The sequence below is a fragment of the Tupaia chinensis genome, unplaced genomic scaffold, assembly GCF_000334495.1.
Source record: "Tupaia chinensis unplaced genomic scaffold, TupChi_1.0 Scaffold000101_1, whole genome shotgun sequence".
Taxonomy (NCBI): domain Eukaryota; kingdom Metazoa; phylum Chordata; class Mammalia; order Scandentia; family Tupaiidae; genus Tupaia; species Tupaia belangeri.
In genome coordinates, this window is record NW_006159565.1 from 610760 (window position 1) to 628150 (window position 17391).

General features: G+C 36.1%; 1 protein-coding gene across 1 annotated transcript in view; it reads left to right on the top strand.

Annotated features, from left to right (window-relative positions):
* Window positions 1–17391, top strand: part of SDK1 (sidekick cell adhesion molecule 1) — a 731734-nt gene that overhangs the window by 276226 nt on the left and 438117 nt on the right. The window contains exon 5 of the mRNA XM_006143594.1: window positions 14487–14620. Within this exon, the coding sequence (XP_006143656.1) occupies window positions 14487–14620 (134 nt within the window). The remainder of the gene's footprint in view (window positions 1–14486; window positions 14621–17391) is intronic.

Here is a 17391-nt window from a genome sequence, read left to right on the forward strand (position 1 = left end):
ATATATATATATATATATATTCTGTTCCACTGATTATGTATCTTTCTGCCAGTACCACTGTCTTGATTACTGTGGCCATATAAGAAATCCTAACATGTGGGAGACAGATTCCTCCCACTTTTCTTTTTTCCAGAATTATTTTAGCTATTCTCATTCTATTACCTTTCTTTATTAATTTTAGAATAATCTTTTCTATATCTGTAAGAACATTGAGATTTTGATAAGAATCATATTAAACCTATAGACTTATACGGAGAAAAAAACATCTTTTGGGTTTCCAATTAATGAACTCAGTATCTCTCTCCATTTATTTAGAGCTTTCATTTCTTTTTTCAGTTTTTTTTGTATTTTCAGCATACTAGTCTTATACATATTTGCTAGATTTTCACCCAAGTATTTCTGTTGAGTGATTATATTTTTAATTTTAGTTTTCACGTGTTTATTGCTATTATATAGAAATATATTTGTGGGATGGGGATATTGGGGAGATATTGGTCAAGGGACACAAAATTTCAGTTAGGAAGAGGAAGTTCAAGAGATCTATTATACATCATGGCTAATATAGTTAATAACAATAAATTATATACTTGAAAAACTACTAAGAAAATAGATTTTAAGTGTTCTCTTTACAAAAAATTAACCCATGAGATAATGCTATGTTAATGAGTTTGATTTAGACATCCCACAATGTATATCTATATCTAAGCATCTAGTTACAATACTGTAAATATATATAATTTTTGTCAATTTAAAAAATTATACTGTTTTAAGCTACTGAAAAAAAATATGTAATTTTTATATGTTTATTTTGAATCCTGAAATCCTTGCTGACTTATTAGTACTTATTAGTTTTTGCTGTCACTGCTATTTAGCTGATTTCTTGATATTTTCTATGTAAGACATGTCCTTTGCAAGGAAACTGTTTTAGCTTTTGTTTTTGTTTTTGTTTGTTTGGTTTTTTTTCTTTCTAGTTTGCTTGCCTTCATGTTGAGATTCAAATTGTCTTATTTTGGTAATATGAGACTGCTTATGGTGATTCTTGAATCCTTCTGACATGGCAGTCTTTGCTGACCATGTGGTACAAGACGCTCTAGGTTCATATTGTACGTTTCCTACCCTGGGTGCATAATTAACTATTTTTCCAAGAAGCACACTGTGTGTGTATGTGTGTGTAAAATGGCATTTAGAGACTATAGCCTAGAGATCAGAGATTAACCACTATTATAGTGGTTTCTTAGATACTGTGGTGACTGATAAACCCTAAATATGCTCTAATCTATCTGTAAATTCTCCAATAAGTGCTCAGTAATTGTCATAGATGTGAATGAATGAGTGAACAAATGAATGAAATGTATCTTATACTAGTCTTTGCTTGGTGACAAAGGAAAAAATATAATAATCCTGTCTATCCACATAATAAATATTGTCAAAGCAGTTCTGATTACATACCCATCTCTCAAAAAATTATAAAACTAATGACAGACCATAAAACTTCTCTTTAAGTCTCCTCTTTAATCCCAATAAACTCCTTGTAGCCATCCTGCCTTCTTTACCCCTTCTCCTTCCTTTCTAGATATGTCATGGGAAAACTAGGATGAATATGAATTCCCAAAGTTCACCTCCTTCCTTAGGTCTCTGCTGCTGCCCCAAACCATGATCCAGTCTTAACGTCAAAGTTAAAGAAAGATTACAAATGCTTATACTTGGATTTTTTTTCACTTATTCTTATTATAAATAAAATAATGAATGCCAACATTCTATTGGAGGAAGGTCTGAGTCAGTCTTACCATAAATTTGAATATGTCTGTTTGATAATAGGAAGTGCATTGTTGAATAAGGCCAGGCCCTATGTCAACACATGTACATAGTTTAAATTTATTTAATATGCACAGGAACATTGTGAGCCAAGTAAGTTCTTCTTATTTTAGAGATGAAGAAACTAGAGCTCAGATAACTGAAGTTTTTTCAGGAATGTTTTAGTTTCCTACCATTGTGTAATAAGTTGCCACAAACTCAGTAACTTAATACAACACAAATTTATAATCCTTGGCTGTGGTCCTGCCCCCAAACTTCAAAGTAAACAGCATACATCTTCAAATCTCCCTCTTCCATTTTTATGGAACCATGTGATTACTTGAATCCATCCAGAATAATCTTTCCATTTCAGGATTCTTAATCATATATTTAAAGTCCCTTTGAAGGGATATATGTCCATAAAAGTAACATATTTATGGGCTCTAGGTGTTGGGACACAAAGGAACATATTTATGGGTTCTAGGTGTTGGGATATGGATGCTTTTGGGGGCCATTATTCTGCTTCCAAAAGGAAGTTTATGTGCCCAAACAGGTAGTTAGGGCCCCAAGACCTATAATATTCACCTTTCTTCCCTTCTTCACCTGCAAAGCCATTCTCCTTCAAGGACTCTTGAAGGTCACACCTTACATAACTCTGGCAAAGGCTTGGTTTTGTTCTTTCACTCTGTTTAAAACTTGTTGCTTGTTTCATTTTAATCATTTTGGGCCAGAATGCCCAGTTAATACTGCTTGTGGCAAACAAAATACCTGCTGAGAAATCTGGCAAAGGACTAAGAACAACTCCATCACAACTTAACAAACAGCTTGCAGTTTTCTAAGAAGATAAATGGAGGCAATTACATTTTATGTTATTATGCTATTTTTGTTGTGGAAATTAACTGCTTGGTCATTAACAATGGAAGGAAGTAGAGACAGTTGGGAAAAGTAGCTTCTACCTTTTTTCTACTTTTATGTATTTTTTCATTTTTTTATCTTTATGTGATGCATCTAGGCACCAAGAGTGATATTATCTAAATTTGCCCATTGCCTGTAACTCATATGTTTATTATAGTTAATAATGTTTTCAATATACTTAGACCTTCTGAAAATGGCCCTCTATTTATAGCTGTATTTTAGGCATCTCACGATTTACCCAAGAAAATCTCAAATTGCCTTCTTCTTTCTCATTTTAGATATAGTCTAGTGTTCAAAACAAAGGATTTTGCAAAGTGTTTCCAGTGAAAGTCCAAAGTTGGTAGATCTTCAGAAGAATATACCCATCTGGAAGGAAGCTGTTTTCTTTAATCTTCAATTACTTAAACCAGGGCTTTCAGTTCTGCCTTTTGTTAGCTGGACCAACTGCTGTTACTCGGAGGAGAAAAAGTCTACAACACAAAGACTTTGGGGATTCAATCAAATAGGAAAGGGAACTCCCTATCTCCAACTTCTATAACAGGATGGCATAGGGGGCTCCTCTATTGAGACACAGCATACTACAGTGTAGTTGTCCACCTGGTAGATGGCAATGCCTGGGACTTTTGCAAACTCTTATGGTCATAGTATCCACTCCTACATTTTACTAGTTTCATTATCATCACTACTATATAACAGGCACTGTCTAAGCCACTGGGGAGTCAAATGTGAGATCTATTGTAGAAAAAGGGGGAAACAGAGACAGAGGCAGCAAGATATAGGAGCAAGGTATCCAAGACACAGTACTGTTAACACTGTGATAAAGGTTTGCATAGAAAACTGGTTCTGGTATCTTACCTAAATGGGTCTTGAGACAGAGAAGGTGGCATAGACTGAAGTCAAGGGACTTGGAAGGAATATATATGAGGTGGGCAGGAAACAAGGTTAGAGTTTTGATTTTTCATTTCCTTTGGGGTAGTCACTTCACCTCTGATACCTCTGTTTCTTGTCTAGAAAATGGGAATAACAAAAGTAGCTCATCATTTTGAGTTTTGACTGTATGCCAGGTATCACGCTAACCTCATTTTTGTATGTTAAGTTATTTAATTCTCACACCAGCACTAAGAGATGGAGGCTTTATTATTATCTCCATCTGACAAATGAGAACCTGGGGATTTGTTTCCTCAGTCAAGCGGTTTGCTTAATGTCACATGGCAAGAAAGTGTCAAGGAAGGTCCTCTCATGCAGTTGTCTCTGGATCCACACCCTTAATGTCAACCACTGGTTGCTATGAGGGCATCAGAATCCTTAAAGGGTTGTTGTAAGTACTAGACTAGTTTGCATATGGTGCTGAGCAACTTCCCACAAGTGCCACAAAAAGATTAGTTCTCATGATTACTGTGAAGAGGGCAGAGCAGAAGCTATGGAGAGGAGAGTAGAAAGGGAACAGGATGCTCCTTCTGAGGAACCACAAACAACTCCAGTCTTGTGAACAGAAGTAGCAAAAGGATCATCTTTAGGGATATGTGTCCAAAACCCAAAACAAACAGGTTCACTCCCACTGCAATTGTATGCAGAGAAATCCCTTAGAATGCTCAAAAGAAACAATGTACCCTAACTAAAACTTATTGTTTGCCTAATTCCCTGATCAGCATCTTTTGAATAATTTCCAGCTCAAATGAAAATAATGCCTCCTGGATCCTAGCCCAACCTGGGATGAGAGATAACCCTTTTTCTTGCACAGATATTTATTTCACAATTAACAGAGGATGTAGTAACACTTACTGAAAGTTCAGTTGAGGGGCACAGGATTTTAAATAACTCCCAGCCTTGTTTCTAAATTAGTTTCTACATATTGGATATTTTACCATTTCTCTGTGCTATTTGCCAAAATTATGCCTATAATCACAGAGAGTGGTAGTACTTGCAGATTGTGCCATAAGCAGAGCATCCAATAGACATTCTGTATAAGCACAAATGGCATGTAAATCAGTTTTCAGAAAGAAAAAAAATCACTAAAAGAAATTTTTGTGTAGATTTTCAGCTTCATTGTTGACAGTTTGGGGCTTGAACATGAAGCTCCATCCCTGAAGTCTGGAGATCACTCGTTTTTGAGTACTGCACTGAGAGGACCCACTGTCACTGAAGAACTGGTATGATACTTGAGGTGCTGTGAGTGTCTCACAGCCATCACAGGTGATACCATCTCTACTGGGCACAGCTTTGTCACTTAGCAGTCAAACAGAGTTTAACAAAAGAATAGAAACCGTTAGTAATAATTATGCTCCTTCAAAGAACCAATACAGTGATGGACTTGAAAGGTAGAAGCATTTTTAAAAGCAGTTTGCTCTTCTCATAATTTTCTAGTCTTCCTCTGCTATTATTTGCTTTTAAAGAAGAGCTCTTTTGTAGCAGCTGCTCCTATGCTCGATCTTGCCATGAAGACATAATCCTATGTGGGTGATATCATGTGGTGCTAGGGTCAAGTACTGTACCCACTGCCCCTTTATCTGCAGAAGGAAAGAAAGATGCTCAAGTGCTTCATTCTAAAGAAAATAATATATGGAGAAACTGTTTGACTCAACTACAAGCATGAATTGCTAGTCTCGAGTTTTCCCAGCTTAACTCACTGCTAGAAATGACTGGGGCAACTTGCTGCTCAGAGGCTGCATGTGTGGACACTGATGAGCCATGCAGAGTTCCCCACCTGAAAGCTCTTGTATTCGCTGTGTTGAGAGCAGCCCTGTTCTTAGCATTCTTTAATTTAGTGAAAACCATCCTGCTTAGCCATGTAAGTATCTATTTAATTTTTGATGGAATTATTCATTGCTTTTTATTCTATCATTCCATCAAATGAACTGACTTCATATTTGTCCACTGTTTTCAGAGTATCTCAGGAGAGAGGGATTCATGAGGAGCCTTCCTCCCTACTCCCAATCTGAAGAGGCTTTTATTGATCTCCATCTACTTTTTATGTGCCGTTTGTCATCTTTTTTCTTCTTTTCTGCCTTTTTTTTTTTTTTTTTTGAGAGGTTTTTGCTATAGGGCACGTCTGCCCGCCAGATAGACAGAGACCGACAGAGAGACAGAAAGCAAGAAATCACTCCCCAGCGGGGATGGCCACGCCACAATCCCTTCTCCTCCCTTCTCCTCTCAGGATCTTGGGCACGCACGCACGCACACGCACTCTGCATGAGTTTTTTAAGCCACCGGGTGCGAGACGCGGTGGGAGTCCAGCGACATAGCCATTACGCTAACTGCTGGTCCCCCGTTTGTCATCTTTTTCAATGTTTTCTAGTTTGAGTGGATATTAAACTCTAGGTAGGTTCCACTATTTGAGGATAATAAGACATAAAAACATGTATATCACACATTTTGTTTACTCTTTTATTCTTTTTCTAAATTTTGCTATAGCAGGAAAACTTTTGGCCAGAACATTATTAGTTTATTTGTTTAAATCTTCTGAGAGAGAAAGACAGATAGACATATGGATGGGGACCCCTAACAGGGTCTTTACTGGACATTTTTATACCTAAATCTCAACTATGCGTAAACCTTCCTCATTCAGACATTTTCTTACATATGACCCTACTAGGAATATGGCAGAGCCATTTATTTGTACCCAGTGCAGGAACAATTAGTTAAAATAACAAAAGGCCCTTAGATAGGTACAAATTGACCAAAATACTTTTTAAAGATTAGCTAGAAAATTTAAGAAACACTGCCATAAATAAATATATTTCTTCTGGGCAAAAATGCCTGATGAAATAAATCCCGCACTAGTTATATCAACGGTTATGCTCTCTGCGTTTATTTTCTGTCCCTCCTACTAGGCAGTGTCTTTCCTAGAGGAAAAAAAAAAAATCAATTCTGTTTATTACACATAAACACATGTTGAAAGAAGGCTAGGGATTTTTCAGCATTAAAGTCTTGATGTTTGTTTTAGTTGAGTAGAGGTATCTGAAAATGGGTTTTTCATAGGCTTCTTTGCTAAGTCATTACACTTTGGCTCTGTGAAGATGGCTTTGTTTTAGGTAGTAGAGGCTTGAAGTCATTTTATGACTTTAATCTGATCATTTAGTGACCTGGCTGTTTGTACAGAAGTGTGTTAACTAAAACTCTAGGAGGTATTTGATATCTAGCTCCAAAGAGGACAGTTGGCCACATTAGTTTTTATTGCTTACTATGAACACTCATCATACCCAGTGAGCCAGACTCAGAACCACAAGCACCAGAAAAGTAGCTACTGAGTCAGTTCCACCAAGTCATTACCTGCCATGCATTTCATAGAGGTTCTTTTACTGCGAGTATGCGAGTATTGTCATCCGTTCCACCAAGTCATTACCTGCCATGCATTTCGTAGAGGTTCTTTTACTGCGAGTATTGTCATCCTCATTTTCTAGATGAAAAAAAAAAAAAAAACAAAAAAAAAAACAAGTGATGAGCCCAAGAGAACAAAATTAGGGCCAGATCCCATTCTGGCTCCATTTATCATTCAGGCAGCACATGGCTGATTGCTTTAAGGACTTCTTTGTATTAACACGGAATATTGTGATAACTTAATCCTTAGCTTATTTATGGCGTTACTTCCTGTCAACTGTAATCGTCTCATTCTGTTAGAAAAATTAGGTGTCTTTTTAGATTTTTAACTTAAGTCAGGCTGTATTCTATAATATGTTACCAGGGAGGTTAGACTTCTGGATTGGGAGAAAATGAATAAAACCCTGAGCTCAGGTCTTCCTACTTTTATGCAGAGACTGCACATAGGTGTGGTGCCATTTCTGCATCTCTCTGACAGTCTACTGAAGTTCCTCTCTGCTGCTGTTGGCCACACTAATCAGGTTGCCCATGCAGCACCCATCCTCCCTGGGGGGAGTCAGGGAAGCCACAGACCAGTCCCATAGTTCAGAAGAAAGTTGAACAAACCACCTTGCCTTGTAGAAGCCCTTGACTAGAGCTTTTTATAAGGCAATACATACAGGGGAACCAGCAGGTGGCATAGTGGTTAAGGTGCTGAACTCACACATGACCGGCTACGGTTTGAGTCCCAAACCTGACAGCTTGAAAATCATGCTGGTTATGTGTGCTTGCATGCCCAAAATCCCAGGAGGAGAATAGAAGAGAGGAACTGTGGCATAGTCATCCTTGCTTGGGGTGTGGGGGGAGTGCGTTCTCACTTTCCCTCTTTCTTTCTCTGACTCTGTCAAGTGCACACCCCCTATGGCAAAAACCTTACGAAAAAGAAAAGAAGAAGGAGAATGAGGGGGAGAGGAGAAGAGGGGTAGGAGGAGGGGAAGGAGAGGAGGGGAGAAGGAGAGGAGGAGGGAGGGGAGAGGAAGGCAATACATACAGGTAGATGAGTCTGCAGAAGTGAGGATGGCATTTTCTCCCACATCACCTGAAGAATACAGTGCCTATTTCACTTCTAGAAGCAGTTGTCCCATTCTTGAACTATTACATGTCTTCTAGGCTAGAAAAGTAGGTCTGTCTTTCTAATCTGGTATCCCACCAGATTTGGACTTTTTCAGAAGCTGGCACTAGAAAGATACATGTGTCCAGATCTGCAGGTTTTTGTGGTGGATTGACTGGCTGTCTGTCTTATCTACTCCTCCTCTAAAATTCTGTAAAATACACAGACTAGCTTCACACCTGTGGAACTTCATATAGCTGTGGATTATCTTTTTATGACTTTGGATCTCCTCTTGACATTGAGATATCTCCTTGTGTTTAGTGACCATTGATCACTGTCCTTGTATTCAATTTCTCAGTATACCTTCCCTGTTAAACATATAGCAGGTACTCCATGAATATTTATTGAATAGTTAAATTACTCCTCTCCTTGCATGGGTTCTAGGCACCAGCATGTACCTGTAAGCTCATAAAGGAATAGTTGGAGTATATATGTGAATATGAATACTGAATGTTTTCTTCTTTCTCTTCACTCATTTAACATGTATTTACTGACTGTATAGTATTTGTCAAGCTCTGTAATTAAATACTGGGAGACCATTATGAATAAAGCAGAATGTGTGTGTGTATTTCCAATCCAAAGGATTTTAAGGCATTTACCATTTTAGAATTTCCATCCTATAGCTTAACTCCATTTGCATTATCAGTAATTAAGAGTTGACACTTGATTGAAGAATTGGATAGAATTCATAAAAATTTCATTGTATTGTAATCTTTGCATATATTTACCATTATGAAATTAACTATACTTGCCATGGAAAAGGATATCTGCATAGACTAAGTTGAAATGTTTTACAAGACATGGACCTCTATGGCAACTATAAATAGGTGAAGCGATTGAACAGTATTTTCCTATCTGTAGGTCATTTTTCTTTTCTGGTCATCTTTTGGTCTTTTTCCTACCACAGAAATGTAATATGTCTTTTAGTGAATAACCAAAGCTCTCTTCTCAGAGCCTGAATTATTGTGTACAATAGCATCAAACTGCATCCTCTTTACCCAGGACTTCTTGTGATGTATTCTGAGGATTATGCATCAATCCTATTCTGAGGATTCATTCTCTTAATGAATACACTCAACTCCTCATTTCCGTTGTTTAGAAATTCTGAGAAACAGACTTCCCAAATTCTTTCTTCACTTATTTTTAAAATGTTCTTCTATCCAGAGTAAATGGTCAGTGGCAAGTGTTTACCTATTGAATAAGTAAACATGTCAATATGGTACTTTAACATTTATTGAGTATTCAATGACTCATTATTACTAAAATTACTTGGAAGCAATTTTGGTTTCGTAATTATACAACTGAAGAAAGTTCATCAATTTTGGTGTGTGCCCTTGACCACGCTATTAAACTGTGAGACTTGACATCCAGATTATACTGAGAACACTAAGCTTTAGAACCAACCCATTAAAAAGTTGTTTAATTAAAATGGATAATATTTTAAATGTTTCTTAAAGGTTTAAAAAGTAATGTTCTACATTTTCCTACACTCTAATTTTTTTAAAAAATGTACTTGAATATCAATTAAAACTAGCTAACTGCTATTTTAACGTTTGCAGTGGTAAAACTATACTCTCAAATTATGCTTTTATATTTTATGGGTAAACTTATTTTAATGAACACTTAACTGGATTTTTTTCATAAAGTATAAATCAACATGCATATTACCATCCAATTTGTTTTAAAAGTGTCAAAGCCATGCCAAGCCATGGTAGCTCAGTGTTCTATAGTGCTGGAAGCCATATAGAAGATCTAGGCTTGGTTCCCTGGTTAGCCTATACATGCCAGCACAAATGTGTGTCCGTGATTTTGACTGACTGGAAAAGACTGGGGGAAAGATTGAGGGTCCTCATCTGTCTGTCTCTTTCTCTCATGAAAAACTTGATGTTTTTTAAAAGGTAATAAATTAACACATATAAATTTAATAAATTTTTCATTTAATAAATAAGTATACTTATTTTGATTAATAAATATCAAAATATTGATAACCTGAAATGATTTGACTTTTTCATGGGAGCCAAAGGATGGGTGATGATACAAGCTTTGAGCCACATCTTGAAAAAAATTAGATACTTCTTTGCTCCTTTTGGGTTCATAAACACATGAAAGTTGTTAAAGTCTTTTCTGTTACTTTGTACGTAGTTTATAAATACACCCAATCTAAATGCCATTAGACATGAACATTGTGCACTTGGTCTAGGTTAGTGTGTCTTCTACTTTGAGCCAGGCCTGGAGACTCAGTTTCTGAATGAATAGTGAATGAAGTTATTTAGTTCTGTTCACATGGTGATCTGGGCAAATAAATACTTTTACTTTTTCTTCCTGTTTTCAAACACTAGAGTGCACTCTGAGCTGTTTTCACAAAACATAAATCCAATGCATCTGGACAGCAGGTGGTGTGGTTTTTAAGACAGCTGGAACCCACATGGCCAACTGCACAGCTGAAGTGCTGGACCTGGTGACTTGAGAAACACACCAGGCATGTGTGCGTGCTTGCCCAAACTCCTGAATGGAGGAGAAATAAGGGGGAAAAGATCGTGGCATGATCTCCCCCGTTACGGGGTGCTTTCTAACTTTCTCCTCCTCACCTGGCCCTAGCACACCAGCCCTCTAGCAAATTAAAAACTTAAAATCCAGTGCGTCAGAGATTCTCTGTCAGAGTCATTAAAATCCAGTGCGTCAGAGATTCTCTGTCAAAAACGCATCCCTAAAAGGTGATCAGCTGTTAAAGTGTTATAGCATGAGGAACACAACATTTGCATTGGTAAGCGCATCAGGAAGCTCAACAGTAGATCTACCAGTTAGGTGACCCTTCCTTTCCTCACACTTCAAAATGTGAATCTAGGCACCCACTTCTAGGGCTATTTCACCCAGTTATTTTTGATGAATGTTGTGGCCAAAGACCCACGGTAGTTTCTCTTTGCCTCAGGTTTCACTTTTTCTAAAATAGAAAATTATAACTTTGCCTGATAGCTCATGAAAGTGGTGAAGAATGAGCAGAAGCACTTAGAAAGTATCCATTGAAAATAGTTACCATTTCTTTAATTGCAGAATTTCATTAGTGAATCTCAGCTGTTAAGGACAGTAGATTGTTTTCTCTCATGAAAATTCTTTTTGTTACTTTGGGTAGTACCTAAGGGATCTTTTAACTTATTCCTTATGATGCCAGCATTATACTTTTCTGAACTGTAGTTTCGTTCATCCATTGGACTAGGCTTTTCCCCCCTATTATTTTTTATTAGTATCCAATGTAATTAGTAGCTAGAATTATGGAGTTAATTTTTTAAATAGATTTCATTTTATTGATTATTATTATTTTTAAATTTGGTATAGAGCACATGCACTCAGCAGAGAGAGACAGAGAGAGAAAGTGAGAAAGTAAGCCTTCAGGTCTAAGATTCAAACCGCAGTCACCCATGTGGGAGTCCAGTGCATGCCTCTTGCTGGCCCCAGAGTTTATTTTTTTAAGAGAGAGATTTTTTCTATAGTGTGCATGTACTTGTCATAGAGATAGAAAGACACACAGAGAGAAAAGTGAGAAACGATCACCCCCTCACCCGGGGGGACGGCCACACCACAGTCTTTTCTCCTCCACTCTCCTCTCAAGATTTTGGGCACACATGTACATGTGCTGGCATGATTTTCAAGCCACCAGGTCCAGGACTTGAACCACAGTAGGTCATATGGGAGTCTAGCACCTTAACCTCTACACCACCTGCTGGTCCCTGGAGTTTAATTTTTAAATGTAGATTTAAGATGGGAGAAGACTAAGAAAATAAGTTTGTATAAAACTATACTTATATTTATTTCACTAAAGTTAAAATGGAGAAAAATCTCTACTATTAAATGTTGTCGTTTTCCTATAAAGTCAATGTAAGTGTTAAAGGAGTACCTTGGAATTTTCAGGTAATAAAGCCAAGTTCATATTATGGAAAAAGCATTAAACTTTGCTACTGTAACTGCTTAGCATGTTCTTGTGTGCATTTTGAACATTGTTCTTCTAATAACAAAAGTAACGCTTGTTTATTCTAGAAAAATTTGGAAATATTTTAAAACACAGAAGTCAAAAGAAAATCAGTTGTAATCTTGCCACTCAGAGCCTAATTATTATTCACATTTATATATACATACATAGTTTTTTTTTTCCATGCACAGAAGAACACAAATTCTTAGAAAAATCCAAAATGGGTGCTATTGCATGTGTCATTTTAATCTGAATTAGCATGTTTTTTTTTTCAATTCCTAGAGGAGACATGTAGCCAGAGCAAGAGACACAGAAAGATAGAGAGAGAGAGAGAGAGAGAGAGAGAGAACACATCCCCCAATATGTGATCTTGCTGCAGTTCCTTCTTTATTTCTCCATCTTGTCGGGATTTTGGGCACTCACACACACACACACATTTCATGTGTTTCTCAATTTTCTGAGACCAGGACTCCAACATATGCTTTCTTTACCTACTAGACTACAGAGCTGCCCCTCAGTGTACTTTTGACTTCGAGTGACAGGAAACCTAACTTAAACAAGTTTAAATATGAATGAAGTATGCTATCTCATAAACTAGGAAGTCCAAATAGAGGACAGGCTTCAGGATGGTTGGTTCATTGGCTCCATCAAATTCTCAAGGACTTCTCTCTGTCCTGCCACCAGTGTTATCAGCTTCATGCTAAAGTTGTTACCCTCAGGGCTGTAAAATTGCCCCTATGAACACCTGCAACAAAGTGATTGAGATGAAAACCCTGTGCTGAACATGGGGCCTGCTCTTTCACATTGCATGGCTGTCTGGAGGGTGGCATGGAAACCACAACAAAATCACAGTCAGCTAGAAGAGAAGATGTAGAGAGTGGAGGTTTGATACCTGCATCACTGTCTTTAAAAGTTTTCTTAAGCATGACAGCAATCATCAGAATTTAAACTTAAGATGAATGTTTTAGATATTTTTCACTTAAAAGTAGTTTATTTTGTAGAAATACTCTGTTCAGAAAGATTTAGATAGAAATAAAGAATAGTTTCTGAGAAAGAGATCCTTATTCATCTAAAGGTCACTAAATATTAAGCATTTTTGTGGTGTCTTTTTGAAAACAGATAAGCTTTTCTTAATAAATTTTAACCTAAAAATGTATAGAAATTAAATCAAAAGAAAAAATAAGCTTAAAAATTACAGACTTAATTTTTTGTAAGTTTTCAGTACCCTTGAAACAATGTCATAAATAACTTAGAGAAATAAGGGCATTTTAATAGAATAATTCTGAGAAATAGTTGGCATATTTGAAATTACTATGGTAAAAAATCAGATGCTAAAGAAAAAGTTATATATTCGGTTTTTAAATTGTACCATTAAATGTGTAACTTCATGTGCAGTAAATATTCATATCTAATTTTAGGTGCCAGTATAACATATACTAAAATAAAATGGAATGATTTCTATGGTTCCATAAAAGAATCTATAAAGGAGTCATAAATAATTATAGTAAAATTCTTTTGAAATATTTTTATGAGACTAAAAATTGAAAACTTCCTAATAGGGAAATTTTCTTAAATGAGACATGAAGTAAGTCAGTTATAGAGACCTCAAACTATAATATTTCCTATGGGAACCCTGAATAAGCAGTAACTTCTTAAGATAATTTTTTATAATATGTGAAAATCAAGAATTTTTGAAAAAGCTCTCTAAAAGGTAGCAGGAAGAAAACGTTATTATTATACTAAAATTCCTCATGAGTAGTTACTCATTTTGTATGTTGCCTGAATCTTAAATTATCTGAATATAGAAGGCTCCATCTATGATTTAAAAACATCCAAAAAAGGGAATAAATAGCAGGTGGTATAGTGGTTAAGGACTGGACTCCCACATGACTGACTACAGTTAGAGTCCAGGACCTAGCAACTTGAAAATCATGCCGACCACGTATGAGTGCATGCCCAAAAACACAGTAGGAGAATGGAGGAAAAGGGACTGTGGTGTGGCCATCCCCCCTAGGGTGGTGGTGATTTTTCACTTTTTTGCTGTGTCTCTCTGTCTCTCTGTCTCTCTCTGGCAATTACACATGCCCTATGGCAAAAACCTTAAAACAAATGAATAAAATTATTCCCTGTAGAAGTCCATTGTTGTGATGGGTAACATAGTTCACTCAAGAGTCTCGGGATGTTTCTAGTGTTTTGTAAATAACAGCATAGACTAAATATTTTTATGTTGTGAACACATCTTACTCTAGACATTCCTTTAGAATTGGCTTAATACATTAATTTTGTCTTACTAGCAGGAAGTTACCTAGAGTGGCTTTGACACTGTTCTCTATTTTTCTGAAACAGAGCTATCACACTGGAGAATCAACTGGTGATCCTTGCAACCACAGCAAGTGATGCTGGGGCTTACTACGTGCAGGCTGTCAATGAGAGGAACGGAGAGAACAAGACAAGCCCATTCATTTATTTGAGCATAGCAAGTGAGTTTGGAAATCTCTAGTGATAATTATAAAAGCAATAACATTTTTAATTAACAACTACTGTCTGATGAGACATTTTGCAATAAATCTTACTTCTCTAGTATAGTAGTTACAGTTTAATATTGGTCTAATGTCAATAGTTTGGAGAGCTTCGAGGCTGTTGCTTCCTTTGAAATGATATATAGAAAATATGATGCTAGCTGATGTTTCTTGTTGTGAATTAAAATTTTTGCTTTTTTTATACTGTTAATATGTGTTCCTTTTAGGGACCAGCAGTTGGCATAATGGCTATGTTGCTGGATTCCCATGTAGTTGACCACAGTTTGAGTCCAGGACCCAGTGGCTTAAACTTACGCTGGGCGTGTGTGTGTGTGTGCCCAAGATCCTGAGAGGAGAATGGAGGAGAAGGGATTGCAGTGTGGTCGTTTCCCCAGGGGGTGATTACTCTCTTTCTGTCTCTCTGTCTCTCTCTGTCTTTCTGGCAAGCACATGCACCCTATAGCAAAAACCTCGCCCACCCACCCCCAATATATATATATGTGTGTGTGTGTGTGTGTGTGTGTGTGTGTTGCTTTTAACAACAAAAAAATCTTTTGACTTAGGATAAATTTTATGAGGAATTTATTTGAAGATAGATTTGGCATAGGTTATATTCTTTTATTATAACACAGAAAAAAAATATATGTACATTTATTTAATCTAGCAGTATATTTAAACTCTTTACCAATATTTAAGCATAATCAGTTGATTATTTTTTAATCCTGATCAAACTAAAAACCTAAATCATGAAGAGAATACACACAAGTCAATTATATGTACAGTTTTGTTTAAAGACATTTTCGTTTTAGGAAACTTATTTTAAATATTTGGCTTTTATAATTCTATCAGCAAGAGTTCATTTCTAGGGAAGAAAAATAACCAAAAGGAAGAACTCTAAACTAGATTCAAATGTTCATATCTGAGGGCATATCATCAAATGTGTGCAGCCTGAAGCATCATGGTATGAACTGCGGTTATTATGCTTTTGAGAAAATAGTTCAGAAATAGTGTAGCAGATGATAAATTGCAAAATATTATGATCTTGTCATAAAAGAGTAAATTATACTGATTTGTCTGTATACTAGTTGATTTCATCTTTAAAAAAAAAAAAAAAAAACTCTTGAAGAGATTTTTTTTTTCCCTTTAGGTAATTTAAAAAGTGAATGGAATAGGGTGGTAGTGTTTGTTTCGCATGGTACTTGAGACGTACATTTGCTTTTAGACCAGAAGAATTTACTGAATGATTCTTTATAGCAAATACTTGGTACAGGAGGAGTCTGAGAATTAATTGAGTGAACTCTCATTTGCCTACCACATCCTGGTAAGTGACTTAAGTGGTTATGTTGTACTGTTGTCCTGTCCTCAGTTCCTTAATTCAAGGAATTGAAGCCTGCTCTTCAGATCATAGACTGAATACTGATTCAGAATTAGTAGGATCCTTGTAAAGCTTTGGAGAAGTATGTACGTTGACTATGTGTGGGGTTCACAGAATTCAGTGCATGAAAGACTGCTATTTATTGGACTGTCTGATATAAGAATCATCACAAAAATGAATATTATTTATGAAGATATTTTTCCATTGTGAGCATAAAGGATGAAAATTATATTATCAAATACATAGTGATTATTTTAATGATTTTCAAGTTTTACAACTGGAGCCCTTTATTATATTTGACAAATCTGATTCAGCACTCAATTATAATAGATGTCAGAATAATAATAGGTCAAATAGGGGTGGAATTCTGTGTTAGAAATAAGAAAATTGGCCTTCATATGTTAGACAGGGGGGAAAAATAATTCCACAAAAATTCTGGATAACATGATGTCAACATTAAAAAGTTTTAAAATAGTCTGTGCCTAGCATTTTCCTATATGCTTACTCTTTAAAGCCCTATAGAAAATAAAACCAATATGATGAATTTAAAAATTGTAGTACTAATGCAATGCCATGGTGCTAGATAATTGGAATATGTAAAATTTTTCAATAATTTCAGTTTTTGCTCAACCAAAAAGTATATTAGAAGCTGTTTATAAATATTATAATTAACTGGCTTGCATTTTGTTCCTTTGTATATTTTTATCTTTTTATTGGCACCAGGTAAAATGTGAGAAGGCGAGATATAAGAAGGTTGATGGTATGGGCTTATTTTAAATCTTAGAAGAAAACCTGCAATTTGTTCCATTATGCATATATTCTTTGCTTTTTATCAGGACCAGGTAAAATATGTGAAGTAAGGAGGTTGAGGAAACTCACTGCCTGATTTTATTTCTTAGGAGAACTTCCCTGTTGACATATTGGATTTAGCTAAATGTTAAATGGAACCCAATTATGCATTTTCTCACTTAAAGTTCTATTTTGAAAACCTCTTAAAGATCAGAAATCCTGATAAATCTGCAGAAAACCCCAGAATTGTACATTTAAATTTTGCTCCTTCCTGGATTGCAGTGAGTGCTCTAAACAATGGAAACTGCAGTCAGGATCCGGCTGCCCAGCATTTTGTGAGGCCAGGAAATAATGAGGAATGCATCACCTCATTAGATTTATTATGAAATTAATATTCTCAAGACCCATTGATATACAGATAGTAAGATATAGTGTGTCCAGGCAGACTTAAACATTTTTTTCTGATAGTCTTTTGTAAAAACAACAAATGAGATTGATGAAAAAATTTAGAAACTTGCTAGCCAGCATTTCTAAGGAATCAAAAGATACTACAGCCAAGAATCATTTA